Source organism: Pseudopodoces humilis, chromosome 16, assembly GCF_049639895.1.
Source record: "Pseudopodoces humilis isolate 2021_Gansu_Grassland_sample_001 chromosome 16, ASM4963989v1, whole genome shotgun sequence".
NCBI lineage: Eukaryota > Metazoa > Chordata > Aves > Passeriformes > Paridae > Pseudopodoces > Pseudopodoces humilis.
Genome location: NC_142215.1, coordinates 14,581 through 30,777, shown reverse-complemented (window position 1 = coordinate 30,777; position 16,197 = coordinate 14,581). Strand labels below are relative to the sequence as shown.

At 39.6% G+C, this 16,197-nt stretch overlaps 1 protein-coding gene across 2 annotated transcripts in view; it reads left to right on the top strand.

Annotated features, from left to right (window-relative positions):
- The window catches only part of IQGAP1 (IQ motif containing GTPase activating protein 1), a 54,177-nt gene that overhangs the window by 25,551 nt on the left and 12,429 nt on the right, over nucleotides 1–16,197 (top strand). For both annotated transcript variants that reach the window (XM_005521698.3, XM_088062905.1), the window contains 14 exons: nucleotides 2,840–3,003; nucleotides 5,661–5,751; nucleotides 6,845–7,006; nucleotides 7,372–7,514; nucleotides 7,865–8,035; nucleotides 9,130–9,213; nucleotides 9,310–9,381; nucleotides 9,473–9,542; nucleotides 10,319–10,527; nucleotides 11,535–11,690; nucleotides 11,903–12,066; nucleotides 12,832–13,056; nucleotides 14,267–14,407; nucleotides 14,527–14,611. In XM_005521698.3, the coding sequence (XP_005521755.1) occupies nucleotides 2,840–3,003; nucleotides 5,661–5,751; nucleotides 6,845–7,006; nucleotides 7,372–7,514; nucleotides 7,865–8,035; nucleotides 9,130–9,213; nucleotides 9,310–9,381; nucleotides 9,473–9,542; nucleotides 10,319–10,527; nucleotides 11,535–11,690; nucleotides 11,903–12,066; nucleotides 12,832–13,056; nucleotides 14,267–14,407; nucleotides 14,527–14,611 (1,937 nt within the window). The remainder of the gene's footprint in view (nucleotides 1–2,839; nucleotides 3,004–5,660; nucleotides 5,752–6,844; nucleotides 7,007–7,371; nucleotides 7,515–7,864; nucleotides 8,036–9,129; nucleotides 9,214–9,309; nucleotides 9,382–9,472; nucleotides 9,543–10,318; nucleotides 10,528–11,534; nucleotides 11,691–11,902; nucleotides 12,067–12,831; nucleotides 13,057–14,266; nucleotides 14,408–14,526; nucleotides 14,612–16,197) is intronic.

Sequence of the window (16,197 nt, the reverse complement as noted above, 5' to 3'; positions counted from 1 at the left end):
ATGCATTGTCTGGTGTCAGTGTCTAGGATTAGTCTAGAATCTTCTCATTTTGCTTCAATCCCCCAAATTTAAGGTAATATTATCAAAATCTCTCAGTTGTAGCCTTGTCTTGGAGTGCTCCATCCTTCTTCCTAATTTGCTGCTTTCAGTAGAAGATATTTTTCTTGAAGTCTTATCCTTTCTTTGACGGCAACTTTTTCTCCTGTTCAGTTTTTCCTTTTATTCCTTTTATTCCTTTTATTCCTTTTTTTTTTTCATTTGCATTGGTCTTTTTACCTTCTCAGTATTCCATTCCCCAATTTAGTTCCCAGCTTAGCTCCCTAATTGGAAGATGTGCAAAAATCCTCTGAAGTTACAAGTGTCTAACGCCAGATCACTGGTAAGACTCCAGTTCTCTGGGTGCAGGGACAGTGATATTTGAGCTCTCACCATGACTATGTTTCTGGAGTTAATCCTTCAACTGTACTGTGTGTGTCATGCCCTGCAATCACACTGCTCAGTGTTTCCCTAGAGGGCTTACTGACCTGGAGCATGGAAACCTGTTTCTTTGCAGTTATATAAAAGGTGTGATTGAGGAATCACCAGTAATACATTGCACTCACTTATGGGCGTTTGGTCAGTAGCCCTATATTGAAGAGAACAGGAAGATGTATAGGATATACATATACAGTGCCAGGTTCAATGGGGCTTAGAGCAGCCTGGTCTACACTCTTCTTGGTCTAGAGGAAGGTGTGCCTTACCTGTGGCAGGGAGGCTTGGAGATAAGGTGATCTTTAATGTCCCTTCCAACCCAAACCACTCTATGCAGCAAGTGTGAGTGCTGAAAATTATGTACTTACAAAGGAAAAAAATCCCTGATGGAAACTGAAAATGGTGAATGAGTGTTAATAATGTATTTTCTATATTTCTAGCTCTGCATGTTTTTTACTTTCTATTTCTCAGTAGTATTTATGTTAATACGAGTCCTTTAACAGTGATAAAAAGCTGAGCCTGAGTGTATTTATGAAAACTTCATGAGAACAGAAAATTTGAGTAATTGTTCTTGTGCTAAGACAGCATTCGTTGACTTTAAATCCAGAGTGAAGATAGAGGAGTCCTTGAAAATAGTAAAATTAAATAAACTTATTCTTCAATAGACCCTTGTGATGTTCTGTTTCAGATAGTTTAATTTTTTTTTTCTCATTTTCAGTAAGAATTTTTAATTTTTGTTTGTGACCTATACTGAAAACCTCCTGGGTTTGACGCTAACTTTCAAGCCATCTTTGATAATTTTGTAATATTTAATATCTCAGCAAGGCTCAGAGCCTTGCATTGTAAGGCGGGAGAGATTTGCCACAAGTCTGGAGGTGATCCTAAAGTTTATGTTGTACACTGAGGCAAGCTAATGTCTTCTGACATTCTTCTTGTGAACTTCGTGTGTTGTCTTTCACTGGGCAAAGCTTATACTCTAGGGAGGGTTAACTTTTAAATTAAAAGCTTGCTGTCTTGGTTAAGTTGTTTCCTGCATCTCCAGATAGACACTGTGTTTCCTATTTGGGTCACATAAGCAGATTTGTTGAAACCACACAAACAGGGCACCACACTGGGGGTGCACACAACGTGTTAGTTTAATAGTAGGTGGTCACAGGGGAATTCTAAAAGTCTGTGTAATCCCAATGTCCTTGGTTCTTTTAATGCTCCTTATCCTGTAAGAAAAGGTGCAGAAAATCCTGTAATGAGGTAAATTGTTCTTCTGGGGAATTTCCTAATTCTTTGGTCTGCTTTGTATATGCCCTTATGCGAAGTTTTATTGTCACTCTATGAATAAGTTAAATTAGTCAGAGAAGGTCCTCAAGCTTTGTGGCACTATATATATGTGTGTGTGTGTGTGTATATGTATATATTTCTCATAAGTTATCGTAACTGTTTTTTGATAGAAACCATGCCATCATTTTAGTGATGCAGTTCTTGAAACGTCCTCAACATATATTTTTCCCCGATCTCTACTCAATCCAAATATAATCTCTAACCCAAGGTGTTCTATTCTTTGTATGAACTTCTGTTTTGTGAGCCTTGTGTTGAAGAGTCACAGTCTTTGAATACAATAACCAAAGCAGGAGATTCCCACACTGAGCTCCTTTCTTTTCTCTAAAAGACTTGTTTGTTCTGCAGTGAACAAACCACGGTTGTATACTTCTTTAAGCAGGAATTGAATTGGATGAACTCTGGGATTCATCTCTACCTGAATTATTTAATGGTTTTCAGGACACAGTTGCTATAGATGTAGACTCTGTTTGCATTTAGCTGACGGTAGGGTCTTAATATTGCTGAATGGCAAATTTTACTGTACTTGGATAGCATCCACTTTTCTGATAATACAGCTGATACTATGTATGTCCTTAATAAAAGAGTTTTCTAAAATACAAAGTTACTGTATTTTTAAATGGTATTCCATGCAATCTTTAGTTTCATGTGAGGATTTCTTTCTGGAGAAGCCAAAACCTTGGAATATTGTGAACTCTGGTTACTCAGGCTTTGATAATTCTCTTCTAAAAGCTCTGAGCTGGGTGTCTGAGGATTCAGTTTTGTCCCTGCATGTGATCTCCCTGAGGTTTTGGTTTTTTTCTTTTATACTTTATTTTTTTAATTGCAATGCTCAAGAATCATGACTGCTTTGAGTGGGAGAAGTAGCCTTGGTTTCTTTACTAGTAAATAATGTTTTCTGTTAAAAATGTAGTGGTTCTGAGCTGTTACTTGATTTAGGAAGGACTAACCGCACTTCACTTCTGAAGTGAAGCTTATGATTATTGTTGACCAAGAATGGAAGTTTGTTTTCCTCCCCCTTTGCGTTCCTCCCTAGGGATTTTGGCGATTGGTCTTATTAATGAAGCTTTGGATGAAGGGGTCACCAAGAAGACTCTCCAAGCCTTACAGACTCCTGCAGCAAAATTGGAGGGTGTAGCTCCGAAGGTAGCACAGCATTATCAGGATACACTACTTCGAGCCAAGAGAGAGAAAGCACAGGTAAGTGCAGTTAAATGCACCTCTTGAAAGACCTGTGCATTAGTGTTACTGGATTCTTATTGGTCTTGAAAGACTGGAATCAAAATTGGCAATGGTGAGAGAGGTGGACATTCTGCATACCTTCAGCAGATCTTAACTAATCAGTTTGGATCCTTTGGTACTAGAGAAAGAGATTTCAACAAACAGTATGAATCCATGAACTGTGGAGATGGGTATAAGGATATCAAGTGTACGTTGTGGCTTGCTGCAACTTGGGTCCCAAGTGAGATATGTATCTTTTTTTGTGGAAAAATAATATTCATCACCTGTTTTTGTGAGGAGACCATGTTCATTCCAGGAGTACTGAACTTTCGATTGCAAGTTTTCTGCAAGTTTAAGTATTTTCTTCTAATGTTCTTTATTAAATGTAGTCTTAGGTGTAGTTATATGTGGCAAAAAAGAAAGTTTCTGAAAGCAGAAAATCTTTAAAGTGATAAATTAGAAAAAAGATGTGAAGCAACATACATGCTACCAGCAAAATATATGGTATTTCTCACCTGATGACATTTTCATAGCTTATGACTTTTGCGGCAGAAGTTGTCCTTAGCCAAGGACTTCTACCTATTTGTACATAGTTGCAGCTTTCACTAACTGAAAGGTGAAGATGAAGAGAGGAAGAGCAAGTTTCATCTTACAGGTATAAGAAAGGATGAAGAGTGCACGTGTGTGTACGCAAGTGGTTTTTGGGAAGTAGGGATAGGACACTGATTTTTTTTTTTTTTCCCCCTCATCTATTTACAGAGAAGTAGCAGATGTCTGCGTTCAGGGGCTTCAGAGTGTTTGGTTTTCTTTTTTCTGCTGTGGAGCTCATTGCTCTAAGTAGCAATGTGCAATTTTGTAGAGTGGCTAAGGTCTAGATTTTGTTGAATGTTTTGGTTTTGACTAAAGGTTAACCGGTGTGATGACAGTAGCTGAACACTGTATGCAATTCTGATGAAAATTGCTAAGCAGCTTTCCCAAGGGTCTTGACAGGGTTAATGTTTCTCAGGATCCATTTTGTGCTGAAGCATTTCCTCTCTCTGAGTCAGAATGAAACAATGACATCTTTTTATCCTGTGCTTAAATTTGTGCCAGACTGTGCTGGTAACTTCTGAGTGGGTATGAAATTACCTTATTTAGGCATAAGATAAATAAAGGGCTTCTCGCAGAAACCTGGGAGTAATTCCAGAAATGGAAGGATCATATTATAAAGTAACAATGCGGGGAAAATAAACACAAGCTGAAGCCAACTGTTACGAACTAGTGTTGGGGCTGAGAGGGATTATAGTTCACCTGAAGATGTTGCTCTTTTGCTTATTTGAATGGGAAGTGCTGTATCATGCGTGTTTCTGATGTGATGAGGTGAAAGAGAAGAAAACAATAGTCTCTGTAGTGTGTTACACTGTGTGTACCTTGCAGAAAGCCTTGCAGCAGCAAGACTGTAGAGAAGCACAGAATGGTTTTGGTAGTCTTTGGGTTGAATTCTGTGGGTAGATAGTACAGTAGAGTTACAGTGTCCCCCCTACTCTGGACAGGAATTTAGCTGTTGCTGGTACTCTTGTGGGACTGTCTGGCTTTCAGATGAAATCTGCCTGTGAAGGTCATGTTAAGCTCTGGAATGAAGTGTCATTTAGCCAGTTAGTTTCAGATCTGCCAAAAGCATGTAAGGAAATGTTCATTTTAAGTCTGGCCTTAAAGCTCTTGAATGTTGTAAGTAGTGGTTCTTTTGTGCAGTGTGATTACTATTCCATTCCAGAACTAAACGTTTCCTGTGTTCCGTTTGTATGAGGAAAGTTGTCAGAGGGATGGCTGTTGCATCTCGGCATTTCTTTCAGTAGTTACCTACAGGAAGCACCAGTAGGTGGGGAAAAGCTTATGCTTGGCAACTGCTGGCTCATTGTTCTTTATGTATATTTTGGGACTTGCAAAACACTTGTCCCTTTCCTCGTCTCAAATTTCTGCATATAACATGAGCTCATTTGGCTGGATTTCCCAGCCAAAATACAGAATACTGTGTGATCACTGCTCCTTTACAAACAATCTGTTAAAATAAAGATTTAAAACATGGCTTTGACTGCTGTGTGTGTACACCCGTCCACAATACGTACGATGCTTTTTGCTTTGCTAGTTTGTACAGGTTTGTGAAGTGTTGTGGTCACAGAAATGAGCAGCCTAATGTGATGTTAGTTACCCAAAGGTTTATTAATTTCTGCACACAGGTGTGCATCGGCAGCTCTGTGTAGTCATCTTCTGGTGAAGGACCAACTTCCTGGAAAATAGTATCCTTTTAGCAAGTATGGCTTTAGGACTAACTGGTACCAAGTCCCTGGCCTTGTGTTCACTCAATTATTAGAGTGATTCCCACTGGCAGGATTTCTTGTTTGTTCTGTTTCCTGAAAAGATTTTTTTTGTCTAGGAGAAAGAATTGAGTTTGGTAATGCCATAGTAGTCTCTGCCAGTCACAAATCCAGATGATGTCTGTGTGCTGAAGTCAGTTAGGAAGACTGAAATACTTCTTATTCTCTCTGATATGGAAAAGTCCTCTATTGGCTATTTCTGAATATAGGTTATCTTACTTTGCAAAAATAGTGATACTTTTCTCCTGATACCATATATTTTTCTTGTTGTATTCTCTTCAGGACACACAGGATGAAACAGCTGTTCTGTGGCTAGATGAAATTCAGGATGGGATTCATAAGGCTAACCAGGACACAGAGGAGTCCCAGAGATGTAAGTATTATCGCACAGTATTGCAAGTAATCCCCACTACCAGCCAAATACCGGTTATTTAAGGAAAGGCTGGGGGCTAGAAATGTCATGTACATGTGGCAAAGGAAACCACATGAACCTACAGGCTTACGGTGCAGGTGTGGTTTTTTGAGAAGTGAAATTCAGATTCTTCAAATACTAGATGTCTTCTATTGTGGCGCGATACGCAGTTTTTTTCCCAGTTTTGCATGTGAGCATTAGGCAGACATTACCTCCTTGGACAAATCTCTATCAAGTTGTTTGTCATTTGTGACTAATTGTGCATGTCTGTGGATAGTTAGTTAGATGTGAGAGTGTTCACATGCACAATTGAAATGGTGAGAATTCTGGTGAGAATGAATGAATGAATGAATGACCTTTTATTTGCATAAGGTATTGTTGTCTTGTCTTGGTTCTCTTGCATATGGGACTGTTGTCTTTTCTTGGTTCTCTTAGGTATTACCAGACAAGCACTCACAAGTTTTTCAGATACAGAGGGTACTATACATCTACACTATACTCACCTTTTCTCCTTAACGTAGTTTGCAGGTGGACTGCTCCACTCATTGTTGCATCCCAGTCTTTATAACAATGTTGTTTCTGTCTGCAGAAACAATTAAGTAATTACTGCTCTTGTTGGAAAGACCTCTTTTGAGTTGTGACTGGACTCTGCCAGAGGAAACTGTGTTAACTGAATGTAGTGGTTTAGATTTATTGTGGTCGAACCACCACACTGAAACAGATGTCAGAGGAGAGCTGTAACTTCGTGTGTTGAAAATATTCTGGTGGTAAATCAGCACCATGCTGGGACTTACGGGCACACAAATGACATGCTGTCAGGTGCGGTTCCACACATGGTTGGACAGTCTGTACTGAAGAGGCCTCTATACTGCAAATTGTCCAGTTTGTTTTTTATTTATATTTCATGCTTAAGATGTACACTTAAAATTTGCATTGTCTTACACACACCCCAGCTCTAAGGGTATGTTCATGTTGCCTTGCTCTGTTCTTCCATTCTGTGCTTGCTGTGAGCTACTGAGCCCCTGAGCTAACCTGCTTCCTGGTGTTATCCAAGTCTCCTTAGGAATTCTGGCCATTAATGACGCAGTAGATCATGGTGATGTTAGCCAGACCCTGAGTGCCTTGCGTTCACCTGATGTTGGGCTGTACGGAGTCACTCCAGAATGTGCTGAGACGTACCAACAAGAACTGTCAGAAGTCAAGAAAAGGGCAGCAGGTACACCTTAAGTAGCTAACCGTTAGTGAAATAAATGCAAGGTTATTGTACATGGAATTGGAACCAGAGGTAAAAAAGCCCCTGAGAAGAAATCTTGTGTTGTAAATGGTAGCTGTGGATGCTTTGTGAAATAAGGGGTTTCTTTTTCAAAGAAAGTGTGTGAGCAGTATAATGTTCTCCATGTCTAAAATGTGTTGTGTTTAGATAGCTCTCTTATGATGTCATTAGGGGCTCGGAAACATTCCTTTCCTCACTTGGAGGAAGAAGAATCTGTAAAGTAGATTTCCTGGCTGTAACATTTGTATGTGTGAAAGGTAGGACACTTGTCAGATTTTCAGACTTCTAACTGCAGTTTCTACTCTTAGGGGGCAATGGCAGTGAGTGGGTGAAACACTGGGTGAGAGGAGGCTATCATTATTATCATAACCTACGGACCAAAGAGGGAGGATGGGATGAACCAGCAGGATTTGTACAGAATGACACTCAGCTGTCACGGGAAGAGATACAGGTAGAGTAGATGAACGCATGCCCTTTTTCTCAAAAGTGGATTTCGTACCATTCCCACCCTTAATGCAGCTCTAAGATAGAATGCTTCAATGCTATAGTCATGTTAAAAAGCTTAGTAACTCATTTGATTTGCTAGGCATCATCAGATTGTGTGTGTCACAATTCCTTCTCCTGTTTCAGAAAAATTTATCCTGTCACTAAGAGTACCGGACCATCATGTCACTGTTTTTTTTTTGAACGACAAATTTGGAGTTTCTTGTAAGCATAATGTGGAAAGCTGATGTAACATCCTTTTTCTTGTATTTCCATTTTCTTTTTCTGGCACCTCTTTCTATCATAACATTAAATCAGAGCACCATATCCGGAGTCACTGCAGCATACAACCGAGAACAGTTGTGGCTTGCGAATGAGAACCTGATTATGAAACTTCAGGCTTGCTGTCGAGGGTATCTAGTTCGCCAGGAATTCAACTCAAGAATGAATTTTTTGAAGAAGCAAGTCCCAGCAATCACTTGCATTCAGGTAATGAATTAGTTCTGTTTGGAACTTGTATTCTGCAGTTGTTTTCTGTATTTGACGGTTTTTATTCAGTTCAAAACAATCGCTACAGCAAAACAATAGCTACAGCACACAACTGTCTTTGCCTTGTATTGTAAATTATCTAAAAATGTTTCCTTCTCCCAGTGAGTTTTGGTATATTATTTGCTTTTAGGTGTCATACATAATCAATCCAATAATCACATGGAATGGGAGACAGAAAAACTTATTTGAGGAAGCTTTACCAATTATTTTTTTGCATGTTTCAGTGTTTTGGGAGTAAGGCAATGTGAACTGTGTTGTATGTGTTGATGGTGATAATACCATAAGACTATGCTGCTGTGATTCGTCATGAATTCAAGAGGAACAACAAAATTTTCAGTATTCTTGAGTAAGATGCTTCTCTTCAGATTTGTTCAGGGATTTGGAGGATTGAGGACCTGAAAGAGATGGTAGGATAATTCAGCATGAAATTGGGTGCATTTACAGGACAACAAAAGAAAAAACTCTTTCTGTGGTGTTGTAACTGAAATGCTTGCAAGTTAAATAGCTGCTTTGCACCCTATTACCATTTTATTATTTCAGCAGTATGTGTCTGTCTGTTTCTGCCTAAGTAGCACATACTCTGACCATATATTTAACAAAATATACCTCCACACCCACTCCCAGCTCATTAAAATAGCGCTCTCTCCCTTTAAGTGTAGTCCAACCCCTTGCCTGACTTCTCTTCCCAAGTGTCCATGGCAGTGTGTCTTGGAAGGCTTAAATCTCACCAGCAGCAGCAGCTAACACATGATCCTCAGGTAGAACAGCTTCTGTCAACTTGACTGTTTCACTGTGTCCTTGACCCCTAACTGTGCTTCAGAAGGCTCTTCCTGGGGTCGTTTCAAGTCTCTCATGATTACTGTTGGGAAATAGTTAATGTTTCACACAATGTATCTCTTGGTAAGACAAGCATATCTCCTTCATGCTTCATTTAGTCAAAAGGGCAGGTGGAAGCTGAGGAACACAAAACTCAGATTTGTAATTACGTCCATTTAATTAGAAAAGTAAAGTGAGCATGCCTATTTTGATTTCAGTCTCAGTGGCGTGGCTACAAGCAAAGGAAAGCATATCAAATCCGATTGGATTACCTACGCGCACAAAAGGACCAAGTAATAAAGGTAGCACAGTTCCCCGATGACTTTTTTGGTAAACCTTTGGGGTAGTGAACTTTGTAGATAAGGTTTCTGTCTGATGTTTTTGTTGCCTTTCAATAGATTCAGTCAATGACCAGGATGTATCAAGCCAGAAGACGTTATAGAGATCGTCTGCAGTATTTCAGAAACCATGTAAGAGGCTATCTTGTTAAATGTATTCTGTACCTGACTTTGGTACTGTTTCCAGAGTGATGTCAAGTGCTTTTTTTTTCTTAAATCCTAGATAAATGATGTTGTAAAAATTCAAGCCTTTATCCGAGCAAACAAAGCACGAGAGGACTACAAAACCCTCAGTAAGTATTGCCAAGAGGATAAAAACTGATGTGCCTCAAATCTCTGTGAGGGATCATAGATTCATAGAAGAGATTACCCAACTCTCTCTGCCTGTCTCCATAGGAGAGATGCTCCAGCCCCCTGATCATATTTTTAGCCCTCCTCTGGACCCAGTCCTGCAGCTCCACATCCTCCTTATTATGTTGGGGTCCCCAGAGCTGAACACAGTACTCCAGGTGGGCTCTCACGAGAGTGGAGTGGAGGAGGAGAATCACCTGCCTTGGTCTCCTGACTACACTGCTTTTGATGCAGCCCAGGATGCAGTTGGCTTTCTGTGCTGCAAGTGCACATTGCTGCGTCATGTCAAGCTTTTTCTCCAACCAATAATATGATGTTGACTTATATGGCTGTGTGATCTATAACAGCAAGACAGCTTGGAGGAACAATTGGCATGAATTTGATAGGGCAGCACAGGGAATAGGTAGTTCCTGACGCTAAAGGAGAACTTTATTCTAGCTGTCTTTTTTTTTTTTTTTTTTTCTGCTGAAAAGTAGAACTATAGCTTTGCAGTTAGCTCTGACAGTGTGACTGCCCTATACTAATACTGACTTCGTTTTTGATTTACTTCTCTTACATTTTTCTCAAAACAGGAAAATCAAAATATCTGAAGCTGTCTAGACATGATGGTATTAATTTGCCTCTGGGTGCTCCTTGATATGCTGCTTAAACAGATAAGGCACATATTTACTTCTGTTTGCCATCCTCTAGTGTTGTCTATTTTCTTGCCTATTTTTAGTTAATGCTGAAAACCCACCTATGGCCGTGGTTCGGAAATTTGTCCACTTGCTCGATCAGAGTGACCAAGATTTTCAGGAGGAACTTGAGCTAATGAAACTACGTGAAGAAGTTGTAACCTTGATCCGATCCAATCAGCAACTGGAAAATGACCTCAATCTCATGGATATCAAAATTGGTTTGCTAGTGAAAAACAAAATCACATTGCAGGTAAGAAATGTGTTTGTTGAGAGACCAGCTACATATTGAATTGAGCCCAGTGGTAGTTAGCATGGAGAGCTCCTAGCCTCAGGTGTCAGTTGCTCAGGCTCAGTGGAAAACATTTCCCCAGACTTAGTTTTTACTCCATGTTCTTAGTCTATTCCACTAATTTAGTCTGTATCCCTAGAAAGAAAACTGTAGGAGGAGAAGAAAAAAAGTCCTGAAGCTAAAAAAGGCAACAAGACTATCTTGATCTAATGAATGCAAAAAGTTTTGAATTTAAGGGCTTTGTGACTCTTTTGTTGAACGAGTCACATGCCACAAGCTTGCAGGCAGGGGGGTGATTTTGGAGGCAGGAGACATGCTTATGCCGCTCGGTTGCTTGTTGGTTAAAGAAAGCCCCCTCTATCTAAGCTTGGCTGGTGTGATAAATTAAAAAAAAATTAAAAAAAAAATAAAAATGGCTGTTGCTGATACAGCACTGTCTTTTTCTTCAAGCTGAAGTATTGGTCAGCTTTTCATGTGGTCCTGGATTCATTACAATAGGCTTCTCTGAGTGCAAATTCAATTGGTGTAGTGGAATTTGTCTTAGAAGGAAACTGCAGTGGTTGGTCTGGTGCTTGTGGTGAAAAGTGCCATTGCTGTCAGAGTATGTGGAAGGTAGTGAGCTAGCTGAGTATGGAACAGTATTTTTAAACCGTAGGCCCAGTTTAAAAAAGGAAAACATTTCCAAGCATCTTCAGAATGCTACTAACTCTGATAGTAATTGCTACCAAGAGTGACTAACCCTTCTAGGGCTTCAGACAAATTCACAAAATCAGGAACAAAGCAGAACTTGTATTTCCAGTTGGAGAAACTGCTGCCATAGCAAATAATGCTTTACTTTAATAGACCCAGGCATTCCTTGACCCTGCATTTCCACGTCCAAAAGAAGTGGCTCTCAGATGCAAGTGTTCTCCAGTATTGCCTGTTAGAAACTTCTCAGAGTGAAATCTATACCTGTTTTTTCTTTCCAGGATGTTGTTTCTCATAGCAAAAAACTTACCAAGAAGAACAAGGAACAGCTCTCTGACATGATGATGTTGAACAAACAAAGGGGAGGTTTGAAAGCACTGAGTAAAGAAAAGAGAGAGAAGTTGGAAGCCTATCAGCATTTGTTCTACCTACTTCAGGTAAGCAACTTCTTACGCTGCTCGGTAACCTTTTGTTGTAGAAGGTTATATGTCTTAACACAGTCTTTGCTTATGCACTGTAGTTGTCATACAAGCAGTAAGGTTGGAAAAGACCTTTAAGATCAAGTCCAGCCAGCAACTCTTGAGCCACCTTAGTTTTTAGCGACACCAGCGGGGACATGCACACTAAGTAATTTTTCTTGTTGTTGTAGACTAACCCAACCTACTTGGCCAAGCTGATTTTTCAGATGCCTCAAAACAAATCCACAAAATTCATGGATTCTGTCATCTTCACGCTGTATAACTATGCATCCAATCAAAGAGAGGAATACCTGTTGTTGCGACTTTTCCAAACAGCACTGCAGGAAGAGATCAAGTATGTGGTAGCATACGGCACATTCTCGCTGTTGAATCAGTTTTGGCAGTTCTTGAGATTGAGGCCATTTTCATGTAAAGTCTAATTCTTACTTGCGGATAATTCTAAACTGTCCCTTCATTGTCCTCTTCCCCTTTCATATCTGTTAATGTAGTCTATAAAAGAAGAACCAAGTATGTCTATTGAAGATGAGGTCTTTTCACTTCAGTCAGGATTTCACTGCTCAACATGGCAGCTACTTTTGATCTGTTGCAAAGTCATGCTAAAATTCAGTCTAATCTCAATTCTCTGGTGTCTGATTATAAATATGTCCAACAAACTGCAAACTTAGGCATTATGAGCCAGGAAGAGGGCTAAATCTAAGCTCTCTGGATTTCCAAAAGCTAATGAGGAGTCTGAAATCTCTATTGTTTGGCATTTCTGTTTCCTGCGTGTGTTAGAAACTCTGGCTGTCCTCAGACATGTTTTGTTGGATTGGTTGGGCTTTAGGAGCTCGGTGTTTGCACTTTACAATGCAGAGTGGCACAACTCGCTTTGAGGAAGAATATGCAATGAAATTTTTGAGGAACTGCCCTTAAGCATTTTTGGGAATGCTTTTCAAGCATGAAGATGTTATATGACTTGTAACAAATAACAGCTTTTAAAATACATGTGTGTCGTACCCCCCACCCCCAAAGTCATGCTTGGATCAGTAGTCTAGGGAAGTGTAGGCAGGTGAATGAGTTATGCATACCTCAGATTTCATATAGATTCTTTCTTCTTCAGATCAAAAGTAGACCAGATACATGAAATAGTGACTGGGAATCCTACTGTTATTAAAATGGTGGTAAGTTTCAATCGTGGTGCCCGTGGTCAGAATGCCCTGAGGCAGATCCTTGCACCAGTTGTGAAGGAAATCATCGATGACAAGTCACTTAATATCAAAACTGATCCTGTGGATATTTACAAGTCTTGGGTTAACCAGATGGAATCTCAAACGGGAGAGGCCAGGTATGAGACCCGTTAATAGTGTATTTTTCTAAACATTGCTTAGCTGCTTTGCATTGCTCAGTTAATCATCATCAATGCATTTGTCCATCTGATTGTCTCGTCAAGACAGCTTTCATCTCGAAGTTCTAAAGTTCATATTCTGATTATGGTGCTGAGAGTATTGAACAGGAATGTCATTAGCTGATGGAAGAAGAAATGCTCTTTGGTGTTTTCTTGTGTTAACCTGATAGTTAGCGATGAGATGCACTCTAACTTAAAAGAATGTATTGTAAGAAAATGCATTTGGGAGTCGCTTCCATGTCAGTCCATGTTCATGTCATGCGTGGCCCATGCAAACAGGTAGTATTCGCAAGCACACAAAGCTGCTCTTGCTGGCAGAAAGCATCACATTGAGTTCTCTTGGTGCTAGCATCTTTCTAATTAATATTAGCCACTGATGACAATTGTATTGAGCTATGTGATCTTGTGCCATTCTGGTTTCTTCTTCTTCGGTGGTTGTGATTTGCAAGAACTTGAGGATTCTGCTGTGTTACTGGGGTATTTTAACGTACTTCAAAAAAGAAGCAAAAGCCATACAGATGAAGGTGTTCCTTCATATCTAAAGCAATCTGCAGTCATATACCTGTGTGTACTTCATGCAAAATTCTGGACATGTTAAAAACGCAAGTGAAGATGTGTGTTCAGATTCTTCTCTGTACATGAGATTTAGGCTACACCTTTATGAATTACCAGCTTCACCTGTCTGTGTTCACTGGAATACTGTGCAATAGTTTCAGCTGACTGAAAGAAAGATAACTATTCCTTCAGCAGCATGTTATATTGATTTTATGGATGCTGCTCTAGCTTCTGCTTGTGTCCGAGTTTTCATCATCTTAATACCCAAATGCATACTTTTCATTTTCACCAGTTTGCAGTCTGAAGTACCACTATGTGCTGCGGATGATGCTTTTTTTGCCTAGTGTGCATGCTGTAAAAAAGATTCCATTTTGAGTTAGCTGGGTCTTTCTCTCAGTGGCCATTGCAAGGGAAAGTAAAGGAAGTAAAAGCAAAAGAATTTCAGCTCTGATGGTGCCAAACAGGTTAATTAAAGGCAGTTCATAGCTTTTGGCAGTGAAGTGAATATAAGCATGTTTCTGTGTCAGACTATACATTCCTGAAGTGTACCATCCTGAGTAATATTCTCCTCTATATGTCTGACTTGTTCAAATAGCAAACTGCCATATGATGTTACACCTGAGCAGGCCCTAAGTCATGAAGAGGTGAGGACGCGCCTGGATACCTCAATCAGAAACATGAGGACGGTGACAGACAAGTTCCTGTCTGCCATTACTAGTTCGGTGGACAAAATCCCGTGAGTCTGATGCACCAGTGTTATCCCTGAGAAGTTGCTGGTGTCTTCATGCAGCATCTTATTATCTTCATCTTATCATCTTCTTGCAGCAGTCTTATTTGACTTTTTCTTTCTCTCAGTTATGGAATGCGTTTCATTGCCAAGGTCCTAAAAGACTCCCTGCATGAGAAGTTTCCTGATGCTGGCGAGGATGAGCTTCTGAAGGTGAGAATATACACCTTTGTGAATAATTGTCAGCCAAATTGGCCATGGAAAGCACATCTCATTCTTCTCTCTTGTTAGGTCTATGTGTGGAGAGGAGCGCATGTAAGCCTATTAATTTTCCACTCTGAATAGAAAATATTTCACATCAGGTTATTAATGTTAGGTTCACACACATCACTTGAGATGTTTTCTAACTATTGTTTAGAAGGAGGTATCCTGATACTTCTGTTTTTCTTTTAGTATCTTGGTCATTTAGCTTTTTTGGTTTCCTAACCTGGAGTTACTGTTGCTCCTAGATGGTAAACCTTGAGTTAACTAGTGCGATCACAGCCCACTGCTCCTTCCTTAAAGAGACAAGTTAGAAAGTCTGTATGCAAAATTCTGATATTCCTAATGCCTCATCTGTAGCACACTAGGATATTTTGACAGCAGTATATAGCGGCACTTTGCATGATGCCTAGTCAGTTTTGTATTTTGCGTTTCAGTTGGTTTTTGAGAACTAATAGGATCCTAATATTAGTTGCTCTTAGATTACTACAGCATTGGGGTTTTTGTTGAAATTTCTTTGGTTTTGTGGCTTTTGGTAAATTGTGAATTTATGCCCATGAATGCTTTACTTTTTAAGGCAATATAGTTTGGTTATTAGAATACTTGACAATGTCTCTTTAAGCTTCTCTGCCTCTGCTTCATTACAAAATAATTACCAATCTGAATGCTGTTTTCTTCTCTCTTCTAGTTCTGTGCTTTCCCATTCTGAGACATCGGTTCTTTCTATGCAGGTGAATTAATTTCTTCCATCTGTAAATTTAGGTGGAAAACTGCAGGTTTTGTTAATCCTCAGGGAAGCAATGTAACTGTCCACATGAATGTCAAAACTGCAGTTGTGTGCAATAGCTACTTGTAGATTTTTTTTAGCAACCGAATAAGCCCATATAATATACTGTCCTTTTTGCCCTGCAAGTTCAAATGTCTTTCAATTTCTTCCATGGATTTTTTTTCTTTTTCCTTTCACTGGCAGTAAACAGTTTGACTGTTAATGGTCAGCAGGCTGTTAACATCCAGTGGCATAATTTGTGAGAGTACAGCAGAGGCTTGCATAAAACACTTGTCAAAACTTGACCTCACTGAAACCAGTTACTAATTTCTGGGTCTGCTTAGCAATGGCTAGTTTTTTTCCTCTGTGTTTTCAACTGTTTGTTCAGACCCTGGTCTCTTCCATGCATTTAAGTCACATGGCAAGCAGGTGAAGCCAAGATTCACTGACCTGGCCTTCTGCAAATGAGTATGTGGTGAGAGAGTTTTTGCTTTAAATCAGCATGGTGGGTTAATACCTTTTCATTGCTAGAGTTACTTTTGGCAAAATATCCAATACAGGGTAGAAGAATATCATGAGCATATGGATATAATGTGATATTCTCTATTTGTAGTTCTTTGAAATGTACTGCTGCTCACATTTGACTAGGTAAATTGGATTTTTGAAGCATCAAATGCCATTAGTTTGCTGTACTTCTGATTTTCTTACTTCTGGAACTTAAATGGTTTCTCACAAACTAGGGGTCTGTGCCTGAATATGTTGCTGGTTTACA